Below are 24,071 nucleotides of genomic sequence, written 5' to 3' on the forward strand. Positions count from 1 at the left end.
GGAGGTGCAGGGGTATTTTTTAGATGGGAAGGAAATGCTGAGCGCAGCGTGTGTATTGCATACCGTCTTATCTCATTTTATTTGTTTAGAAGCAGTGTTCTCAGCCTTTAGTTGGGGTTTTGTTTGGGTGGGATTTTTTTTTTTCTGGTGGTGAGTCTTTTTGTTAAATCACGCTTTTTCGTGTGATGCTTCTGTGTATTGCATTAAATGCCGCAATTAAAACTTGTTACATTTCTTGGATATTTTTGATCCAAGTCATGTAAGTCCATTCGAGTTTAAGTGACAGAGACAGAACATGCAGCTGCTGTGTCCCTGCTTGAAAGAGGTAGCAAGATGTCAATTTCACATAAAAGATTATTTTATAAATAAATACATCTATTTGAAAAAATAATTTCTTCTGATACATGTCAAATAGATGATACTACAGAAAGCACTTTCTGAAAACCTGTCTAACATTCCAGAAAGTCTCTAATGATTTCTCCTTCTGGAAAGGAAGGGGCAGATACCCCAATAGCCTTTCTCGTTTTATCCGTAACTGCTACCTTGTAGTCATATAAAACAATATTCTCTATCTAACAATGTCACAGTTTCCCCCGGCTCTGGATAGGTAACTAAAATCCGTGCTCCCCCTCAGGCCGTTCTCAGTCTGCCAGGCGCCGCTGCCAGCGGGTGGGCTGTGAAAGGCTGGAGGAGCGGCGGCTGCCGAAGGGCTGCAGGCATGCCACACCTCACGTACGAGGATTACGTTAGTCAATTTCGGCGTTTCTTTGCAAAGCCTCTATTTCGCTTCTTTCAACGTAGGCGTTGCTCTTAGAGTCACATACGAAGATTTTCCGTCCCTCGTTCAGACCTGACATTGCGCCGGTGGAGGGAGAAAACTGGAAGTGTAAGCAGGGAAAGAACCAGAAAAATGAGAGATAACCCAGGGTAAACGTTACATTAGCGAGGTGGAGGAATACCCAGCAGAAGGTGAAAAATAAACAATGATTCACTCGGCCTTTCCTATGTCTCTGTGTAGCAAGCACCTGCTTCCCCCCCGGGGAAGCTGCTGCAAGGGCCTGCCGGTTCCCCGGCGCCGGCAGCCGCCCCCCCCCCCCCCGCCCCGCGCATGTTTGAGGCAGCAGGTAGGCAGGTGAGCTGTGTAGCCCCACGTTATCCTTACCGAGCTCAGGAAAAACAGGCACCCAAGTGTTTTTGTTTTTAATCCAGAGTAACTAAAACCACGGCAAAAACTAGGCGATACCACGGGGCACCTCCCACCCGATTGACAGCTGACTTAAAGGAGACAAATGCTCTGTGATTGCTTTGTTCCTGGGTCGTCGGGTACAAATTTACTAATTAACTCGGATTAATTAGCGACGTTACGGCTCAAGCTTAAAGGCTGTGGTGCAGATGAGGTTCGTTAGCTGCGAAAGCCTCTGGCTGGGCTGGCCGTGATCGACCAGCGCCTCTGAAGCCGCCCCCTTCAGCTCTGGCGCCCCCGGGAGGGAGCTGAGAGGGCTCTCACAGAGGCGGGAAAGCCTCTCCCTCACCGGGCACCTGAGAAGAAGCAGAGCAGAGGGAGGAACGACTCAGGGGCGCTGTTAGTGGCGGGCTGGGTGCGGCGGAGGCCGTAGGGGTAAAGCTTGAGGAGAAAGGCGAACCTTGCCCTTATCAGTTCGTGCCCCGAAGGAACGCGTTCTGCCGCTCGGCAGAGCCGCTCTCCTCAGGCTCCCCGCCCCAAGGCGGCGCCGCTCTCCCGAGGGCCGCAGCGCGGCAGCGGTTGGTAAGGGCGGGTAGTTCAAATCCAAGCGAGGGAAAGCAGCGGCCGCCGCACGCGAGGAGCCGGTGTGGGTGGAGAGAAGCCAAGCGGCTCCTCGCTAAGGGCAACGGGCCCCAGAGCCAGGTCGGCGAGCTGCTGAGGCGGCAGGATTCCTGCTCTCTCCAGCCAGCCGGGGAGGTAGGCTCCTCGCCTTCACCCCTTCTCGGGGGGCGCCGCCGACCGCCTCAGCCGCCCTCGGTGGTAGGGGGCCTCTAGGCGCCGTTCCCTGTGCCCAGCGACCTGCTCGATGAGGGGCTGAAGCTGTTGCTTTCGTGTCCGTCATCCCAGGTGACCGAGAGACTTTCGGGTGCTGTTCCCTAGGTAGTCGTCAATTATCTTCGTCTCTGGGTAATTAGACGTTGTAGTGAACGCGTGTATAGACCAACTGAAAACTGTCTCAGCTGAATGTTTCTTTTACACCTCTCTCTCTCTATGTCCTTTCTCACTTTAGGTTATCGGTAGGGGTAAACAACACTTTGAATAGAGTACCTTTGCTTTGGAAGATCTCGAGTTGCTTCACAAACTAGGGTAAGTGACCCACGTATTACAGATAGGATTTAGCCATGCCATCTTCAACATTAATACATTTGAAAGTATTGATGACTTCTCTAGTTCTAGATCTGGGTGCTCAAAGAGCAGAATCTTCAGGTATCTGCAGTAAAACTGACTCTGGTATCTTTTAAACCAGAGAAAATATTCTTTTATCACTAAAACTTTGCCTTTGTTTTCTTAACAACGGTGAACAGTGGGAAAAAAAAGTACAGAAAGCATCTTGTTTGAGGCATAAATGTTCAATGTGTGTTACTAGTGAATGTAAATTAGTACCAGCAACAGGCACCACTCTATCCTAGAACTCGTGTCTAAATTACAGGCACTATTTACACTGCCTTCTAGTAACCCATGTTTTTACCACTTCAGGAGGCTCTGTAAGATTAGGCTTGTCAGAAATTGTTCCTTGCCTAAACGTCCAAATCCTGTTCTTAATTTAGTTTGGGTCTCTGAATATGAAATATTCTGTTCTGTAAATTGTCAGGAAGTTTGCAGCTGACTTGTAGATCAATTTGAGAACTACAAAATTAATAATAGGTACAAGAAATGTGTAGAGCACAAGAATCTACGCTTAGCAGGTAAGGATTTTATTCCTTCCTCTATGACTGACTTGCTGTGTGACTAGTCTTTTCTTCCCTGCACATCTGTTTTATGATGTCTAAAACAACGTTAGTAATACTTTTAGAATTTACTTCAAGATCCTCAAATGAGAAGGACTTGATGTCATGTATCAAATCTAGTAGACGAAACCTTTCTCCTGATTAAAAAAGCAAGTGCTTATAAAACAGTAGACAAGTCATAAGAGTTTTTATTAGGCATCTCTTATGAGTAGCATGACGCTCAATCATGTGGTGTTCAGCACCTCTGAAGGGCTTTCCCTTCCGTGCTGTGTTAGTAAAATGAGACCTTGTGTCAAATTAAATCTTAATTTGCACAAGTAATACGTTTTGGGGGAAAAAGTAAGTATACAAACCAGAGGTGTATACTGGGATTTACTGTAAAGAAGTATAATGGACATTGTTCACTCGGTGTCTGTAATTGCAGTGGCTTCCCTATAATTTTTCGAAGTGCTGCTCAAAATCGATACTGTAAGCTCACAGGCTCCACCTGCTGGGAGTTGGCGTATTTACAGGTTTTCGGCTTTTAGGCTACCAACGCTCCTTTAACACTGCTATTTTGATCTCCCCTACAGCTGCAAAAACTTGTTTTTCTGTGATTTTTACGTTACTTGAAACACAGGTTTGCTTAATTCTTTTTTATTGTCATATTTTAAATTTACTATACTCTTAGTTGTTAATAATATTAGGTATTTTCTCCCATGGAATGTCCTGAGAATGAAACATCAGGGTAATCGTGGGTATGTGACCCTTTTTTTTTTTTTTTTTTTTTTTTTTTTGGTGGGATTGGGATTTTGTATAGCAGTCTCTAAATAGCATTAAGAGTTTAAATCTCTGTTCATCAGCATTTTTGGTAGGAGTATCTCCTGGTAATGTTCGTTAACTAACTGCAGTTCATTCAGGGGGGAAAAAACCCCACATACCTGTTCTTTTTTTAGATTACACAAAGATAATGTCTTATTGTTACTACAGGTTTCTTAGAGGTCTTCCTCCTTTTACAAAAAGAGCTACGCTGATGTGGTCCTCTGCTCATAGTGTGAGTAATCAACTGAAGAGCAGCAGTGTACTACACCAAGGCACTTCATACCTTTTTCCTATATTTTAAACGTTATTTTCCAGTTTATGACACTGTTTTCAGCTTATTGCCTAAAATGTTGAAAAGTGACGCAGATAAAAGGCTAGACACTACTTTGAGTTGGTCCTGCACTGTCAAGGAAGCTACCCTAGTTTATGTAATAACTAGCTTACGTGTTTTGCATTTGCGCTGTCATTTATTTTGCTAAGCAATAAAAGAGAATGAAGAAAAAGCAGTGAGGGAAAACAAATGTGAAGGTAAGGGAAAAACTGAAGCGTAGCCTGCTTCCTGTCTTTTGGAATTATCTTATACTTTGCTTTCCTGGAACAATTCTTCTCAATTACGTGGATGGATTTTTTTTTTTTTGCATTTTAAATATGTTTGATTTCTTACTGATATTAGCATGATTCTGTAGGCCTTCATCCAGGTTCTCACAGTCTGCCGTTTGATATCCTGTTCCTTTTGAACTTCTGTATGCTGCTGTCTCCTCACAGCAGAAAACAAAACGAGACACTTTCTATACTGCAATGATCTTATAAAGTGCCTGTAGTATGGGTCAAAAAATGCTAATAACCCAAGATCAGAGAACAGTCTGTGCGCACCCACCCACCCACAGGCAATTTGGGTTCCCACTACCTGTATTTGGTGGCTTAGGGCTTGACTAATTCAGGACTATTGGGATATTTAGCAGTGTCTTAGTATTTAGTGTTTAAGCCACCTTGTAGAGATTCCTATTTCTGTCTGTTCTGAAAATCAGTCAATATTTCCATGCTTTGTTTCAAAATACCAGCAATATACCCCAGTAAAAGGTGCTGATTCAAACTTTGAAAGTCTTGCAATGTTGATGTGAACTGCTACATTTTCTGTGAGAACAGCCCTCATACTGGCATTACTCATAACATGTTTTATACAGTTACTGTGTCTTGTGTATATAGAAGGCAGTGACCTGTTGCCACTGGTTAGGGTGGAGAAACTTTGCTGGGTATGAATGTCAAAAAATGTAAGTCCGTATTCTTACACCTCTTATTTAAATGGGTGCATCAGCCACATGTAACTTTTCTAGGAAAATATATAGTAACTCTTAAAAGCTTTTATACTTACAAAGTTTAAAAGAAATAATCTTTCCATGTACATGGTGAGAGGATGTACAGTCAGTCTGTCAGTTTCTTTAAAAGAGTTTAAAACTTCATAAAACTCAGTTTACTGGCAGAGCTGAGCAAAAGCAGAGAGCTTCTTTACAAAGTAACATTAAAATGTTAAGGCAGGCAAGAATGCACTGTTCACTTTGTAACTAGGGGTTAAATTCTATTCACTCCAGGGTCTGTAGAGATCAAAATAACAGGGATACCTGTGGACTTGTGACTTCATGATTAATCCTCTCATTTTTCTTAAGGAGAAAATGGCATTTGTCTGAACTCATGTATTACTGTAGTTTCTAGTTCTCGAGGACTGAACTGTTAGTGGTTGGATGAACCAGTAACACAATGCTAATAAAAGTTTTGATTCTAGTGGAATGAGAGGGAGTTTTCTCATTTATTTCAGTACAAATGAGACTAATTGCTCTTTTGCTTGTTTGAAGTGTTTTTCCTTGGATGAGAATTGACAGATGAATGAGCTAACTGAATGTATGTTTTAATTTGCCTCACTTACGGTATACTATGCATTTTAATTACTCCTTTTAACCATCTACTTGATAGTAATTTATCTTTGTGTTCATGTATAAGCACTGTTTCTACTAAGACTAATGAAAACACTTTTGTCATGGCTGCTAGCTTGATAGACTTACACAAGGCTTTCTCAGTAATCTGAGGGTGTTTTTGTGACTGCTTTTATCATTTGTTTCAGAAATAACATTGGTGTCTTCATCTACAAAGTCCAAGTGCCAAGGAGAAGATGTCAGACAGTCATTCAATAACGGTCAATGTTCTTAAAAGAAATAGATTAACATCTCCCAGCAGTAATTTTAAATACTCCAATTTTAATGACACATGTTGCGCTTCAATATTTTTGGACAGAGGCAACGAGTCAGTAAAAGATCTTGATGTAGACCATAAAGAAGCACCGAGTGTAACTAGTTTATCGTTGCTACAAGAGCATTCTGAGCCCAATCATCCAAATGCCCTTTTCCCTGTGACCTCTTGTGAAAATGAAATTAATTCTATCTCCTTATCAGAAAGAAGAGAAGCAAATAGAAGTGTAGATCTTTTTGAAACTCCTAGAACGAGTAGAAAAGGCTCCTCACTACGCAGGTGGCTGCTTTTATCTAAGGCTGTTCCAGCTGGCACAACTGTAGGATGCTGTGAAAGGCAAGCTAGTTCTTCAGGAAGCAGCAGGAAAAAAATATTCTCTTGTGGTTTGAGCTCTGAAGAAAAACTTCCACAAACTGCTTCAGATTCTTCAAAAGGTCAAAGTTACAAACCTCTGACAACTAGCACCTCAAAAACTGAAGACTCTAATCCTGTTTGCCCAAAAAGGAGACTTTCCTTTTCACAACAAAGGACTTCTACGCTAGATGAGTCCAAATGTAAGGACCCCTTATTGCTAGAACCAGAATGTTTATCTCCAATTCAGTGTAAGGATATTACTGTTAGTAACACCAATGAATTAAATGAAAGTGTCCTTATGAATGTTAGTGGTAGGTTGCTTAGGACTCCTACTTATGTAGGTGTGTTACCTGAGACCAATGAGGGTAAGTTTGTGACTTCTATCAACAGTCTTGTAGAGAACTTTAACTTTGAACTATGTGATACAAAGTCTCCCCCTGCCAGGGTGGCAAGTTACCCAGATCTTTCAACACCTGAGGACAGTGGATATAATTCACTTCATTTGGACAAATCGGGAGACTCACTGTCTGATCATGAGGGATCTTTCCAAGAGTTCTTCCAAAAACATAAAGAAGGTTCCAACATACTAGATAGTAAGAGAAAGACAAGAAAACTTGAGCGAGTTAGAAGGTTATCCACTCTTCGGGAACAGGGCTCACAGTCAGAGACAGAAGATCATCATGGCAGTCCTTCTACATCAACATGTATGTTAACAGAAGAAAGAAACCTTGACAGTGAAGACCATGCATTAATTTTAGAAGAAAAGCCTAGTGGAGATGTAGTTCAAAGTCATGGAGATCTCTCAAGAACTCCAGCTCTGAAAATAGTTCATGATATTTGCTTGCAAAGACGAAGATCAGACCAAAGTCAAATATCAGAGAATATTGATGGAACAGAAATACTTGCATTAGAACATGTTCTTGCTGGACTTATTGGCAAGAAAATGGGCCTTGAAAAATTAGATATTTTAACAGAATTAAAATACAGAAATTTAAAACATGTTCTTGCTATAGTTTTAGATGCTTTGACAGTGGAAAGTCTATGCAGGTAAGTACTACTCCCCAGCCACCCCCGCCCCAAAAAGGGGAAAATATGTGTTTCTGCAAATAGAATAAGTTCTGGAATAGCAGGTGGTGTCAATAGAATTTTTTTGTTTCTGAGGAAATTAAAAAGTTTTGTCACCATTAACTAAGTGGCTTTTTCTGTGTAGTTCTAAAAATATATTGTATGGGGGAACTAAAAAACTAAACCAACAAAAAGCCAAACACAGGAATTATTAAACTTAAAACTAAATCACAGTACTTACAATTTTACAATATATTAAACATTTCTTTAAGCCTAGAAAGCAATTTCTTATTAAAAGTTCCTCAATAATGCATAGTACTCAAAAAACCACTTTCTAGATCTTTTCTTATGTATTTAATTTCATCAGTTATTTCTAAGTACAAAGATTACTCAAAAAATTTTGTTTCATGACTAATGTTCTACATTAACTTTCAATCAATAGAATCTGTCACTTACTTTGAAGAATTTAAGAATGCCATGTGTGTTATTAGTTACAAAGGGAATGGGAGGATAGGTGGAAGTATAAGTGCATGGATGTTTTCAGAACACTTAACAATCAAAAATGTGACTTTAGAAACAAACCTGGTAAGTGGCTTATGTGGGAGCAAGAAATTTATTTAATTTTGTAAGTCAAAACATGCTGTTATTTATATCGCAATTGTTTTCTAGACTCTTCTGTTATTCTGTACAGTGGTGCATAAGAGTACAAAAGATCTGTGTTTCATAACAATACATTGTATTAGTATATAGCAGTAGTCTGGAAAATAACCAGACTAGCATATGATATCATGCACAAATATTTAAAATGTAGTCTTACTATCACGACTTCTGTACAACTCTGCAGAAATGTGAAAGTGGATCCTTTTTTAAATTAATTTGTTCCAGTATTTGGAAAGTAAGCAAAACCTGGCGTGAAATCATTGTACAAGATAAAAGTGCAGATAAGAGGAGAAAGTCGTACATAGAACAACACCTGAAAGAGGAAGCTGGGGTAAGGTTTGTCTCAAAGGTAATATTTTGTCAAGTGTGAAAGATGACTAGTCAGAGGAAACTTCTTGTAAAGCTACACAAAGGCAGCTGATACAGTTCCAACATCAGTATGTGAAGGATTCTAACAGGAGAATTAATAGCTTTTATTGCTTCTTGAACTGTTTGCAGTTTGAGTACTAGTCTTTCAACCACGTAAGACTTTCTCTACCTGTTTTCCTGAGAATCCTGTAGCATCTCTTCCTCAGATGATTCTGGATTTAGGTATTAAACCCATACCTTTGTGCCATGCTGTTCCTTATTTTCCATTTCACTCTAGTCTGCAGTGCTGTAGGACCCACTCTAGACTACTTCCTGATTATTTTCAGGAATGCTTGTAGCTAAGTTTCTTCATGGTGTACTTCTGAACATTGGAAGGACATATAGAAGTTTTTAAAGGGGTATCTAGAAAATCAAACATATTAATAGAAATGTATTTTTTTTCAGATTCTTCACATGTGTATACACAGGCACTTCAGCGTAACCTTGCTTTAATTCTGACAAAACTTATGTTTGCTGTTTCAATGCTTGCTGTTGAGTTGTGTCCTAATTCAGAAACGTGAGGACCAGCAGAGAGTGCTAAAAGGCAGCTGGCTTTTCATCCTACTCATTGGACTCTCTTTCTAATGGTTCCTGTCTCTTGTTCCCTTAATAAATATAGACATTTAATGGGAAATACGTGTACTATACATAATTTCCTTTTCTAATGTGTTATTGCAGATGGAAAACCAAAAGTGAAAAATGGCTGCAAATTCTAAGAAAACCCTAATTTGCTTGCTTTTGTGTTGGCTTTTTTTGGGTTTTTTGTTTCCCTTTCTTTATAATTATAAAACTTTACCAGGAATATTTCTTGAAAGCTGAAGATGCTGCCACAAGAGTTAATGTTCTCAGTAGATCTGCTCTAAGGCCTGTTCAAGCTCAAGCCAGAACTCCTGTAGCACAAACACCACCATCATACTCTGAACTTAAACCCAGGAGATGCAGTTCTGCTCCCCATTCAACTAGTAGACAGGAAGAATACATAAAAGTAAGTAGCTAAACCCCTTCACTTTCAGGTGTTATAAAACTTTCATTTACTAGAACTAAGTAGCTTTTCTCTCCCTCCTCTTGCTACAGGTTGCTAAAACTCTTTTCACTGATGAAGCTCTAAAACCCTGTCCAAGATGTCAATATCCTGCTAAGTATCAATTGTTAAAGAAATGGGGACTATGTAGCAGAGAGGCATGTGCATTTGAGTTCTGTATTTTATGTCTGTGTGCATTCCATGGGTCAAAAGAATGTAATAGTCTATCTGCAAAACAGAAGAACAAAAAAGATGCTCTGCCGGGAAGTGCCCAAAGCAAAAGAAATTTAAAAAGACTCTAAATTTGTAAGGTGTGTAAGTCCTTATATTAATTCCTCTTCCCCTTCTCCTAAATTTCTAATCTTGTTCATATTATTCCTAAATATATGCATTCTGAAATTCATGTTCAATGTGTTTTTGACAACTTATCAAGATGCCTTCTCACGTACATATCTTAATCAATTTAATATATTTGGTTTTGAAAAGTGAACATTTTAAAACATTTTGTCTTGTTTTAACTATTCTGTAGTAGCTAGGCATTTACTAACATTTTTTTAATAAAGTATCTTGAATGTACTCCTCAATATGTACCTTACAGCACCTCATAGATGTTTAAAAATGTGATTCTTGTCTTAATGACAAAATTAAAGAAATACACTTAAAAAATATTTTAAATGGGATTTATTTATTCACTTTAAATTACAGTAAATGCTTTAAACGTATATTAAAGTGGGGCATTAGATACATATGCACAAAATACTCCCTATATAAATGATGTTGCCTCAAAAGCAATATATTAGTTGTCTGAATTTTACATCAGTATAATTATTTTGTTATTCTCTTAGCCTCTGTAATGCAAGTCAATATAATAATGATTTCTAAACCATGCTGATATTTTGTGGATATTCTATTATTCTGATTTTTACAGAGGTTTTCTTTACTTGAAAACTTCAGGTGATACAGTATATATTCACATATCTAAATATGCTGTTTCATTACCCTTGTTGTGAGCTTACCTTTATACTTAGCCTAACCTTACTTCAGCTCCAGCTACTGGATAATCTTCATACTTCTGCTTGAATTAAAGTATCATCTACTGCTAGAAATCACTTTTTCTCTAGCTGTAGATTGATTAATGGAATTATCTGATTTTGCTCTTGAACTAAATATGCTGATCCTTCACAGGAAAAGAATTCAGTCTGTTTCTTGGACCTCAAATGATTTTTGTGGTGTGATGGGTTTAAAAAAACCAACAAAACCAGAACACCACCCCACCCCCCACCCCCCCGCCAATAATAAATAGCTTGCAATACAGGTGATGGAAGTGGACATGGTATTTGCTCTATGAAGATATATTATATATTATAATTTTTTTCTCTAATTGATATCATCCTACTTGTCCTTTCAAGGAGTTCATTTGTCACAAGCATCTTGCAGAATGCTTGTAGTCAGCTGTGTTTCTTCCCCACTCTCCCTCTGTTTTTGTCCTATGTGTTCTATTTTTGATGTTGTAACTTTACTATGTGTATTTGTAGGTAAGCCTTATCATAGAGATTTAAAAAGTAGTCTGATTAAAAGGAGCTTTCAACTAAGCAATAGGCTGTGTATTTGCCTCTATTAATATTTGTTTGCACAAACTTTTATTTTCATTGTCTGAAAATCATAACTGAGACTTTTCTTTTTCTGTCTTTACATACAACCTGTGGATGTTAAAGGCAAATGAACCATGATAATTCACTTCAGAATGTTCTAGAGACATCACTTCCTATTTCTAATCTCTAACTATTGTGAATTGTAATTTGGTTAGTAATTTCAGCATACTTGATTTCTGGGATAGGAGCTCCACGTAGCATTTGGAAGGAGGAGCAGCAACATGGTTAGTAAAACGCCATAGAAGTTTTAGTACTAACACTATTAACCAAACATAGTATCATTATAGAAGGCATCGGCCCAATATCTGCCAGAATACCATGTTTATTGCATGAATAAAACTATGAACACTGTCATTACGTATTTGTATTTCCTAAGCCTTTGCATTATTCTTGTTTAACATTAGACTGGTAACACTTGAACTGGAAGATTGAAACAGGAGTTTATATAGAATCTATTACGGCGGAACAATTGAGGGGAAGGATTTTGGGGCAAGCTAGGCAATACAGAGGTATGTGTGTATGCAGTTTTGGCTTAGGAAGAATGGGATCTATTACAGAGGATGAGACTGCAAGTGGGAAGATTGCTAAATTACTTGATTTGTTTAATATTTGCATTTCCCTATTTGCTTGGAACTAAGTGTTCAATGTCTACTTAGAAGTTAATTTAGTTAAGAGAGCTCTATTGGATTGGTTCTCTTATTCTTAAGAATAGTTAGTTTATACCTTTTTAGAAATGTTTAATAATTTCTGTTCAAGGTTAAACTGACATGATGAAGAACTTTCTAGTCAGGAAGTTATATTACATAAGAATCTGACCATATGTAGTTTAACTTTACAGTAACTTAATTTGGATTAGCTTTTTTCTTATCATTGAACTATCAAATAAAATAGAGGATGGTAGTAACTACAATTTGCAATAAGTACAGCGTATCATAGCATGTCAGATTGCTATTGGCATCACTGCATTTTTACCTATGCTAAATACCAATATACTATGTCTCTTAAAAAATAAGAGGGTGTGGGAAGAATGAAGCTTTAAATGCATCCTTGAAATTGACGGGAGAGTTATGACAGATGGTGAGAGGATTTAGCTCTCCTGATGTATGGGTTGCAGTCAGGTCTGGAAATACGTGAGGTGCAAGCCTTGTTTTGAGAACTTTAGCAATGGTTCTGAAAGTATTTCTGAAACAGATGCACCTCTGGACAGAAAGCCATATGGGAACTCAGTTTAAGAATCAGTTCTTAAGTATCCTTTCCTTTTTGAGGAAAAAATTCTGTTAAGAGTTGTGTGACTTGTGTGATCTTATCCAAAGAGTTTGCTTTTGCTAAAATCTGAATAATTCCAAAAGAATAGGGATGGTAAATTGGTTCTGGTATAGACAGTATTTGGTTTTAAAGACAATATCTTTGATATCTGTGGTGTCCTCCCAACAAGGAGTAGCTTGAGAGAAAAAATACTTTAATCCTATTTCACAATTCTAAACACACCCCCCCATTTTGCATGTTTAATTTTTCCCCTTCTAAATCTGTCTCACAAAAATCTTGAATTAAATATTTCTTGTTCAGTTCAGTCTATCACAAATGTAACTATGCACTGGTGTTCAGGTGCAATGAGTTCTCTGCCGTCGTTGACTGCTATACCAGGGGTGGGTAGAAGTGAGAAAGCCAGACTTCTCACCAATGGGTAATGCTCCTTTCTGTGACAGTGTTTTTTGGTTGGTTTTTTTTTTTAATTAACTTTATTCCTTGACCTAAGGGAGATGTGAAATAGTCGTATACTTGATGTGTGGCTAAAGGATAACGGCTGTAATAAAGCACAAAGTATGTTATAGTTATCTAATAGTTTGGGTGAAAGGAATCAAAATTATTTCATGATATTTGATTGCTTTATTGACAGAAATGAAGCCTGCAGGGTAGGTGAGTCGGAGTAACTTTTTTCTGAGTCCCTGTTAGTATACTTTTTTCTGTACAGTGTATCCCTCAATTAGTCTCCATCAGATACCACTAAGCTATAGGAGTCTGGACTTGAATGAGACAGCAAAGGAGAACACAGTTTTCTACTTTTTAAAAAGTCAAAACCAACACCCCTCCCCACAATCCCCAAAACCCCCAAACCACCCCAAAAACCCAAAGAAACTCAACCCCTCCTCCAAAATCCACAAATACCACCCCCCACAAAAAAAACAACCCCTCAAACCTAACATGCAGCCCCCCAAAACTACCACCACCAAAAAAAACCCCAGTCTGTAAGTGTCTAGCAGTCTAGGGACTGATGCCCAGCATCTTTCGTTTTCTACTGGGCTGAATTAATTATCAGAGACCTGAGGTCAGGTACTAGCACTTCTAACTAGCACAGTGAAGAAAGATGCAAGGATGCAAAAGTGGTCCTTGGGTAGAAATTATGATGGTCAAGAGTTTCCTAAAACACCGTGCCTGTGATTATTCTCCAGCTCAAGAGTTTTTCTTATAATTGACAACAGATCATTGGAAAAGGAGTGAATTGTCTTTCACTTCGGAAGATGAGGATAGTGAGATTAATTTTAATGTTCAAGATAATATTGGGTTTATTTGCTGCTGAAAACCTTATTTTTGCAATGCTTATTTCCTTTCAGACAGGCATGATCTCTAGTGGGAGGAATGATATTCTCTACAAAAGATACCCAGGGAATGCATTTAGTTTTCTGAAGGTAATGGTTTGAGCCAGTGCTGTGGGTTTAAATTCTAAAATAAAATTCTTAGAAGTAACCTTTTGCTATTGACAGATGTTGCTGCAAGAATTGTACTTCATAAATCTTTTTTTTTTTTTTGAGCAGCAACCATAAACCTCAAGTGGTTTGTGAGAAGGAAAATAAAATTACTTAAGTCTGATCATTTTTTCCTTGGTGACAAGTATGGAAGAGCTGAGGCAAAAACCCCTGTTATATATATCTTTGGAATTGTTTATAGGATAGAGAATGTTAGTATGCTCTATCACTAACTAGCTAAAAAAGATAATTTTTTGGTGAAATGAGCTCATAAACATTAGTCCAATTATTTTCCTAGTCCATATATTGGCTATTAATTAGTACTCCTTAGACAATTTAGGCCACATAGGTTAACTTTAATATAAGAAATAATTAATTTTCTTCCTGTTTTCATAGGCACATGAAGAAATACAGCAGTGCTAGATTAGAAAGGGGCTTCTGGAGTCTAGTGCCAAGCTCTTCTGTCAATTTACCAAGCTCTGTTTTAAAACTGAATAGAATACTGTTTCATGACCTTTATGTTGGAGGCCTATTCCAGATTGTGCTACTATTCATTTAAGCAGTTGCTTTTTTTAGCATTGCTATTTAAATAGCTATTCATTACATCTGTTCCTCTCCTTGGACTTTTTTCCCCTCAATGTTATGTGTAGTATAATTATCCCCTTATTCATTATTTAATTCACAAAAAACTCTGAACTTAAGCCTGCCTTAAAGAAGAATCAATGCAACCAGTATTCCAGGTAAAACCTCCTCAAGATCTTGAATAGTACTAGGGCTTTCTTTTCTCTACCAGAAATATTTTGACAAATGCATATTAAGATTAGTATTTCTTCTATATCTTCTGCACACTCACAGTTCAGTCACTAGGCGTAGTACCCCCACATTCCTCTCTCACAAATTTTGGAAAGATCTCATTTTTTTCCCCATAGATTCTTACTGAACCTTAAGTGTGTAATCTCATACTTTGTACTGCTAAGATTCAGGCTTTGTTCTTTCTCTACTTCAGTTTCGTGGTGATTTAGTATTTGGTGTGATTATATTATATCTTTATAAGTGCAAATTCTTTGTAGTGAGTCTTACAGGATTTTTTTTTCCATGTAAAACATCTAGCAGATTCTGTTATCAGTTGTCAGATGCCCCAACAAAATCTGACTGCTGCTTGGAAATGTGTTTGTTTTTAGTTAAACTCAAATCTTGCTTTTTCTTCCAGAGCTCTGATTGGTTGAAATTCTCATTACAAAGAGACATTTTTCTTCCTCTTAACTTTGACAAACCTCTGTGCTGTATTAGAACCTGCCCAAACTTGTTGGAAGCCTAAATGCTAGTAAGGCCTTATTGAGCTGGGTGCTAACGGATGACTATTAAAGAAACAGCTCTTCAGCTGAAAATATGGATGGCATGACATTCTGAATGAACTCATGAGAACTATTGAATACTAAAACTTAATATAAAAAAAGATTTCTGACTTGGAGACTGGAGTTCATGTGTTAAAAGCCCCTCTAATTTTTCCCCTCCATGCTCTAAAACTCATTCTGAAAACAGTTCTGCAAGGGTTGTTGTGTCTTAATATTCTGCAGGCACCTTCAACCTCTGGCTGATGGGATGTGGAAACTGTGCCTGTATTTCAGCTCCTTCTTTTCAGTCCTGAATCATAGTGAAAAATGTATTTCTGTAAGCTATTCAAACTTAAGACATTGTGTCATGAGTAGAACCAGCTGAAGAGGTATAAGGATAGTAACTCCTAGGAAAAGAGGGACAGCTAGCTGGAAAGCAATAGCACCCTAGATAACTTTTAGCAAGCCTTACTGTGTTTATCATTTGGACATGCAAGTTCATTGCAGAATTAGTCAGCAGTTGTGCAGTAGCCTTCCACTTTAGGAAAAATGTTAATTATCATCCTAAAGTGCTGCTGTTACCTAAATGGCAGACTCCTATCTCATGTTCACTGAGCAGACACTACAGTTTCCTAAGTACTGAATTGTATGTGACACATCATTTGGGACCTGAAGAACACATCTCCTAGAAGTGCTTTGTTATGCCAGCACTCAGTACCTAGCCTGTATGTAGGCCGTTGGGATACAAAATGGAGCTTTCCACTAGTATGAATCCATCACATTTTCCTGGTGCACATTTCGATAGATTAGATGCCACACAGATTGTGGCAATAGCAACACCTTTGGCTTTTAAACGCTAATTTTAGTTGTTGAGAACATTCTCCCATCTTGAGAAAAATTTTGTACAGAAGAAACACTCCCACAAAATATTGCATTTTCAGGTTTATCTTTTCTTTATCCTTTTCCCATTGTATAGTCTGATGTACAAAACTTGTTATTGGGATGCAGTTATTCTCCAGCCTTGCTGTTGGAAGTGTTTCTGTCAAGAAGTTGTTCTAAGACTCTATGCCAAAGAAGCATGGTAAGATGGAGCATGATAGGTCCTGTGTTCTGGACTTTTTCATTGGTTTAAATAATTGTCATAGGGAGAATGTAATACAACACGGAACAATAAGAAAACTAATTCTTGAAATGCTTTGCTCAATTAACTAAGTTAAATGTGAAACTACCTTAAGGGTTGAACTGCTTTCCCCACTGAAAATAGTGCTTGATTTTTAAATGCATACATTCTGTTGATAAAAATATTTTATCACAAGGGGGCACCAAAGATTTTTCTTAGAGAGCAGAAATTTAGTTTTATTTCTTTAACCCTTACACACTAACTCAACATTACAAATGAAAAATGTTTTGAATAGCTTAAAGCAAGGGTGGCCATAATTCCTCCCCTCAGGAGCTGCATACCAAAATCTTCAAGAGAAGAGTGGCATCCTGGGAAGCAAATTCAGATGGTATTACTTCTCCAGGGCCTCCTTTACAGGGTGAAGCCGTGCTGGGCGCACAGCCAGGTCCTACAGCAACCAGGCAAGACCATAGCATCATAGACTGGCCTAAACAGTGCTTGCTGGCTCAGCTCCTCTTTCAGCCTACGGACTTGGATTATCCAGCAGTCTCCATGCTAGCCTGGTGTTGCCTACAGAGCTTAATTCTTTCATGGAAGTGTTGCAGTTGAAGTATTTGAGAATTGATAACTTCAGGACCTGCGTGCTCTGGATTTTGTTTCCCAACTACAGAAAATATATTTGATAATAAAATCCAATATAGTTTTACAAACTATGAAACTACAAGTGCTGCCTCAATCTACCAGGATTTAAAATGATCACAGGAAAAATATTTTATTGCATGCATTTTATTCATTTATTCATACTTAATTGATTTTTTCTGATGGCTACAGTGAACAAGAAAGGGAAAACATTAACTTTTTTTAAACTCAAAATTGGGAAGGGGCTAAGTATTCCCACAGAAGATATTTTAAAGCAATATCAGAATGGCAGCATTTTCTTTAGTCTCTTAAATGAAGACTGGGTGACAATCTTATCTTAATGTGTGCTTTATTATTTAACTAGGCATTTCTGGAGTCTAGGAGAGCAATAGGGAAGCAGAATATCTACGAAATAAGGAGGTTATAATTTTGTATGTTTTTCTGAAGTATTATTGAAATCTTAAGGAGTACCTATTAGTTATGGATTCCTATACCATTCTTAACATCTGTTGCGTTGACACTGCTGTGTTCTGGATGTTGATGTACATGAAATCTTTTTCTTCTTTCCTCCTGATTTTGTTTTTCTTTTTTTTAGCTGGATCAGTCTCCCAGTCTGCTTCATTATACAACTACATAAGCAGTTATGGCAGTGTAACACAAAAAGGTGGGAACTGGTAGTCAGTGGGATGCACTGTCTCAAACAGCACTGCTGCTATCCACAGGCTTGATGCATCAGTAATATCTCATGTGGATTACTAAGCTCTTAGCTGCTGAATCCTGGGTTTGGGGACAATTGGGGTTATCTGATTGTAACAGCAAGACTGGAAAGACATGCATGTGTTTAGTGTTTCTTGTTGGGTATATGCCACCTACTGCCAGGAGATGATCTTGTTAAAGGATGTGTTTGGCGTTATTGGCGTATGTTGCTTTTTTCCTCTTTGCACAAGCTTTTTCATATGCTTCTTGTGTTAGCCTTTTAGTTGGCTGGAACACCTGTTAAGCTAAGATCAAGGAACTGACCTGACTTAAACCACGCTACAAGTAATCCTCCCCCAAATTTGTCATGCAATTTGCTTGCACAACTAAAAGAAGTGGTGGTACACTTGCAAAGCTTAAATAAGCTCAGCCAAAATGTATTACAAGCCATGACTCCAGTTTACCTGCATGAAAAGCAGAGAATAGACAATAACAATCCAATCTTTTGTGCATAGTGCCAAAATTTTGGATACAACCCTTGACAGTAAAATCTGTGAGAAATAACTGTCACAGTTTTGTTGGATCTGTATCTTACATTTCAGTTGAAAGCTATGCTGCAATAACTGTAGTAGGGCTGCTAGCAAACAAATTTTCTCCACCTTGCTGTAAACTCATGTACTATGCTGCTTTTACCTTGTATGTGGCTTGATAGCTGTGGGTCTAGTAGTTCTTTCCTGATTTTCATATTGTCTTCACAGAATGACTATTTCTAATATACTACTTCAAACTGCCATGATCTTGCTGCATAGGTTTTTTTCAATTGTCTTAATGCTCCTTTCCAAACTTAGAAAAGATAGTGTGATATTCTGAAGTTCTAGCAGTTATTTCTTAGTACACTCATACAAATTTCTGAAGGAATCAGCCGACTGCAAGTATGAAGTGGGTCGTTGGCATGTATGAAGTAGCAAGAGTACAAGTGTGTATCACAAGTTAAGTGGTCCTTCCAAATTCTGATTCACTTTCCAGGTATGCCTCTATTCCCTTTATCTTTTTCAAGATCCATACTAAGTGAAGGGAAATAAAACTTTATTTAAAGCCTTTAAACTTGATAAAATACCTCTACCTTGTCCTGATACAATGAAGTTGTTAGATGAATCCTTGGGACATTGGTGATGTGGACAAATCAAGGAATATTCCGAAGTGACTATCCAAACAGAGATGTATCCAAATAGAGTCTAGCCATTTATCTTTTCTACAAGATCAGATGCTTTTTGGGATAGATCATGGCTTTGACTATATCTATGAAACATTCTGTAGATCTGCAGTTCTGCTAGGCTAAATAAAAACGTGAAAATAAGAGAAGAGCATGGAAAAAGGAAAAGATGGAAAAAGAGGAAAATAACCTTTATCTTTATATTTCAGCTTCACCAGCCAGTGGACTTTTAACTGGCAATATAAAATCAGGACTGAAATGCACACACACAAAGTATTTGACCTAAATGTGTGTTGCTAGCTAAGATAATGAGAAAGTGGTAACGACTGCTGATAGATTCTTCATAAGAGTACAGTATGTATTTCCTGATGAGCTTATTCAAAAATACAATCTTTAAAGCACGCTACAGAGAGAACAAAGACCTAAGAGTTTTATACCAAAATATACCAGATGAAAGAAGGAGACAAAAAGGACTTTTGTTTCTTTATTGACTCGTTTCCAAACTTGAATTCTATCTCAGCTGACTTGTGGCTTCCACTTCTAGTTTAAAAAAAAGATACATTTGTCATGTTTCTGTTGTTTTTTCTTCAAAATTTACAAGCAGCTAGGGAAGTTTAGGAGAATGTTATATACCAAAGATTATGTCTAAGCCTACATCAGAAAGACAAAGTGGCAGGAGGAGGAGTGGAATGAACATCAGCTTTTTTTCAAAGATTTAACATTTGAAATCATATTAAGTAGTTTGGTTAGAAGACAATGCAGCCTCATATGAACCAGTGCAAATCTACCTGTTGGAAAATTTTTACTTTACATTTATTTTGTGGGTTATCTTGTTATGCATATTTTTATTACATATACATTAGGTGTACATATTTGAAAATTTTCATAATCACAGTAGAACATGTCCTGACACGTGGCACTAAGAAATTGTTTAAATGTATGACATTCAGTGTTAACCTACTATTTGTTGTGTTATATTGGATAGAATTTGCATACAGTGAATTTAAGCATAGTTAGTACTTCATCAGAATACTGAACACAGCTCAGTTTGAATCTTTATTTCTGGTGAATGTGTTTTTCATATACATAAAACTTTCAGCTGCAATGCATATATTGGTTAAGATATTATTCAGCTTATCTTTTAAGTTTTGGAAATATTGTTCTTCCCTTTAAGTGGAAAAAAACCCCACAAAACAATCTACCCTAAAAAGCTAATTAGACAGCTAACAACACTCCACCAAGGCAATTGGATGTATTATTCTGGCATTTAGTAATTACAGCAGTAATTACTAGCCATACCCCCAGGAGTGGGAATGCACATCTGGAGTAGAGGGTGTAAAATACCATGTGTTTCTGGGAGATGAAGCCATTTTTCTTGCCTCTATGATATTTGATTTGCTGCTTATTCATTTTTTGACAGTCATCAATTCCTGAACTTTAAGCTGTAGTCCAGTCCCTGAGCATGTGCATTTGTTCTGTTTTTACATGACCATGGATTCCACCAGTCATGTATGAATTAAAATGAAACTTTTTTCACAGCTGAAGAGTATGACTGGAGATACTATACTGTTCTGTGAAAGGGGGCACAAATATTAAGAGTCTTCTGGGAATGGGAACCTCCTTGTGCATCTTGGACATTTTGTGAACACAGCTGATGGATTAGGCTCCTCAAAGAAGCCCTTTGTGTAACTTGCGTACATGACTTCTTGTACAACTGATCGCAGTGTGATTTATGCCAAGCTGCTGAAATCAGTGCTGTTCTGGAAACAAGCAGCGGTAGGACCTTTGAGGGAGCTTTCATACCAAAAAACCTGAAGGTGCCTGAAGAAATTATGCAGACCTAGGATCAGATACTAGCGACGTAGGATGTCTTTCAGATCACAGTTGTGGAACACCTAAAGCCTGCTGAAATCCTCATATGGGAGCCTGAATTCCTTCTTTACATAGCTTTTGTTGACCATACCAGAAATGTGACATTTTCCTTATATCCTAGAGTACCCCCTCAAGCCGGGGAAGAAACTAACAATCTGGGAGTAGACTGTTCTATGGCTCTTAATATCTATTCTCCTTCCACGTAGGCTATTTATAAACTTCTCCTTAACTGGGAGAAAATGTAGCTGCCTTTGGATTTCTGCTAGGTCCAGGCCTGGGCAGCAGGTGGAAGCAGGGAAGGCTGTTACCAAGTCTGCAGGTTGCATTTCTGGCACATCACAGTGGAGCTGTTTGTACCTGTTTGGGAACAGCCCAGGTTTCACCGCAGCCTTAGCAAGACAAAGCTCCACATGTTTTCTTGCTTAACTGCAGGGGAAGTTCTCTACCATAGGCAGTACTGACTTTGTTACTTGGGGTCAAACCTTACAGCTTGCTTATGGATGCAGGTTTTTTTGATGCATGATGTAAATCCATTGGTCATTAGTGGTATGATTTGAGATTTATATTTTTTTTAAGGCAAAATCCCACGTGGCTTGAGGGTTTTGCTAACACAGGAGAAGCTAGAATAACATTTTGGATTAAGAGCTGCCTAGGTCAGTTAAGAAAAGAACATTTCACTTTATTTCTTGCTGCAAGTATCCTCAAATTCCTAGTTCACAGGCATCTCTTTTGGGACCATATCATCAGTGTGCCTGATGCCTACTTCAGAGAGATTTGTATCAGCAGTACAAGTTATTTGCTTAGCGCTGAGCTCATCCCATGCATTGTTTGCAGTGCCATAGCAACCCTGCCTTGCTGTGAGCCGCACAGCAGAGCCAGCCTGCCCCGGTGCAGACCAGCAGTCCCCAGCCAGACCGAGGAACTCTGCAGCTTCTACTTCTGGTCTGCAGTCAAGGATTTCACCTTTGCGAATGAGGCCATAAACCTGCAGATGGGGGTGCCAGCCCTTATGTATGTAGATCCAGGATGCAGTCGAAGAGGCTTACCACTGGTATGTAATGGTTTCCACCCGGGGTGATGGACTGAATCTGTGTCAGATGAGGTCTGACCCCAGGATGATTGTCTCAAGTACAGACATGGTGATACAAAAGTGGGGGATTTTGAACTGCTAGGTTTAAACTTGCCCAGCAAAATACATCAATTTGAAGAGAGAACTTTACTCCCTTCAAATGGCATCACAAAAAAATGGAATATTCTCTTAAAATGGGTGAGATTTGCTTAGCTGGGAATGCCCACAATTACATTTATTTCAATTTTATTGTATGATTCGTAATATTTGCTGTTCAAGGCTCCCAGAGTTTCATACAAATCTGTATTTTTGTTAAAAAACAGTAAGTAACCAAATTTGCTGAAAGAAGTTAACTGATATGTATGAGAAATAATCTAGTTCAATAATACTTGTATTATCTTTAAATCATTCTTGTGATAGTCAACCTTTTTATGCACGGGTCAACATCACTGCATGTTCTTCGAGTTTATTTTACTTCCTTAGGCTGTTATTTTATTTCAGAATATCCAGGAAGGTTGTCATGCTTCACTACTTTTTGTTTCTGTTCAGTAATCATAGCTGAACAAGCTTGACTGTATTGCTTGGATAACGTATGATTTTCAGTTTTTGTGTTTCAGAGCCTCCGTGTATAACAGAAGAAGTGCTTGTAAGTATGCTTTATAAGCTTTGATCCTTCATTTTGTCATGCAACTGTAGAGCAAAAAAAGCAAAAAATATTTTTGGAAACTGTTGTCTAGTTTCTCTTTTCTTTCCTCTGTGTAAGTATGCAGTATTGAGTACTTTCTTACAGTTTTCTCAGACAAAAATTAATTAGCTTGAAAATAATAAGAAAAAAAAAGTAACGGGAAACTGGAGAATAAGGATGGAAATGGAAAGTGAGATAGGCTGAAGGAAGGAAACAATCAACTGAGAGGTTCAACATGACAAGTTTAACAACCTTCTCCTTATTTACCTTTCTCGCTTGTAGTTCATTGTAGGATTTCCCTGAAGTTTGTCTTCTCATTTGAAGAGATGTTTGCCTGCTACCCCATATGAAATGACACCTTAAATCTTGTAGCATAGGTAACATTTGTCTCTTCCACATTTTGGATGCCTTTGTAACTGTGTATTTTACAGTACAAATGTATTGCTATTTCTTTTGAGAGCCTCTAGATACTATTTTATTATCATAAACAGATGTAACATGAATTCAGGTAGAGATAAACTATATACCTCCCAAAGGTGGCTGGATCAGTAGCACAACTGAAGTGCATCTACACCCATGCACGCAGCATGGGCAACAAACAGGAGGAGCTGAGAGCCATTGTGCAGCAGGAAAACTATGGCATAGTTTGGAAACACGGTGGGATGAGTTGCACGACTGGAGTGCTGCAGTGGATGGCTATAAACTCTTCAGAAGGGATAGGCAAGGAAGGAGAGGTAGCGGGGTAGTCCTGTACGTTAGGGGGTGTTTGATGGTCTAGAGCTTAATGATGGTAACAACAAAGTCAAATTGTATGGGTAAGGATCAGGGGGAGGGCCAACAAGGCAGATGTCATGGTGGGAGTCTGTTAGAGACCAGCTGGCCAGGATGAAGAAGCAGACAAAATATTATATAAGCAGCTGGGAGAAGCCTTGTAATCGCTAGCCCTTGTTCTCATGGAGGACTTCAATTTACTGGATGTCTGCTGAAGATACAACACAGTGGAGAGGAAATTGTCTCGGAGGTTCATGGAGTGTGTGGAAGGCACCTGCCTGGCACAGCTGGTGAGTGAGCCAGCCAGGGGAGATGCCCCCCGCTGGACCGGCTCTTTGCGACCAGAGAAGGACTGGTGGGCGATGGTGGTGGTCAGAGGATGCCTTGGGCATAGCGATCATGAAGTGTTTTTCAATTCTTAGAGAGGTAAGGAGGTGGGTCAGTAGAACTGCTGCCTTGGGCTTCCAGAGGGCAGACTTTGGCTTGTTTAGGAGCCTGGTTGACAGAGTCCCTTGGGAGGCAGCCCTGAAGGGTCTGGAGCACAGGTCTTATGAGGAGCAGCTGAGGGAACTGGGGTTGTTTAGTCTGGAGAGGAGGAGGCTCGGGGGGACCCTACCACTCTGTAGCTACCTGAAAGGAGGCTGTAGGCAGATGGGGGTGGGTCTCCCAGGTAACAAGCAACAGGACAAGAGGAAACAGCTTCAAGTTGCACCAGGGGAGGTTTAGATTGGATATTAGGAAAAATTTCTTCAGTGA

At 38.7% G+C, this 24,071-nt stretch overlaps 1 protein-coding gene across 2 annotated transcripts; it reads left to right on the forward strand.

The window, feature by feature from the left end:
* Positions 1–1,144: 1,144 nt before the first annotated feature.
* On the forward strand, positions 1,145–18,918 carry FBXO43 (F-box protein 43). Of its 2 annotated transcripts, XM_080380095.1 has the most exons (6): positions 1,145–2,089; positions 2,253–2,329; positions 5,888–7,413; positions 8,317–8,422; positions 9,299–9,484; positions 9,574–18,918. In XM_080380095.1, the coding sequence occupies exons 3-6, from the start codon at positions 5,936–5,938 to the stop codon at positions 9,820–9,822; spliced, it is 2,019 nt and encodes a 672-aa protein (XP_080236221.1). In that variant the 5' UTR covers positions 1,145–2,089; positions 2,253–2,329; positions 5,888–5,935; the 3' UTR covers positions 9,823–18,918. The 2 variants fall into 2 exon arrangements, with proteins under 2 accessions (XP_080236221.1, XP_080236220.1); XM_080380094.1 differs by having other exon boundaries at positions 1,145–7,413.
* Positions 18,919–24,071: the final 5,153 nt, after the last annotated feature.

Source organism: Falco punctatus, assembly GCF_963210335.1.
Source record: "Falco punctatus genome assembly, chromosome: 3".
Classification (NCBI taxonomy): Eukaryota; Metazoa; Chordata; class Aves; order Falconiformes; family Falconidae; genus Falco; species Falco punctatus.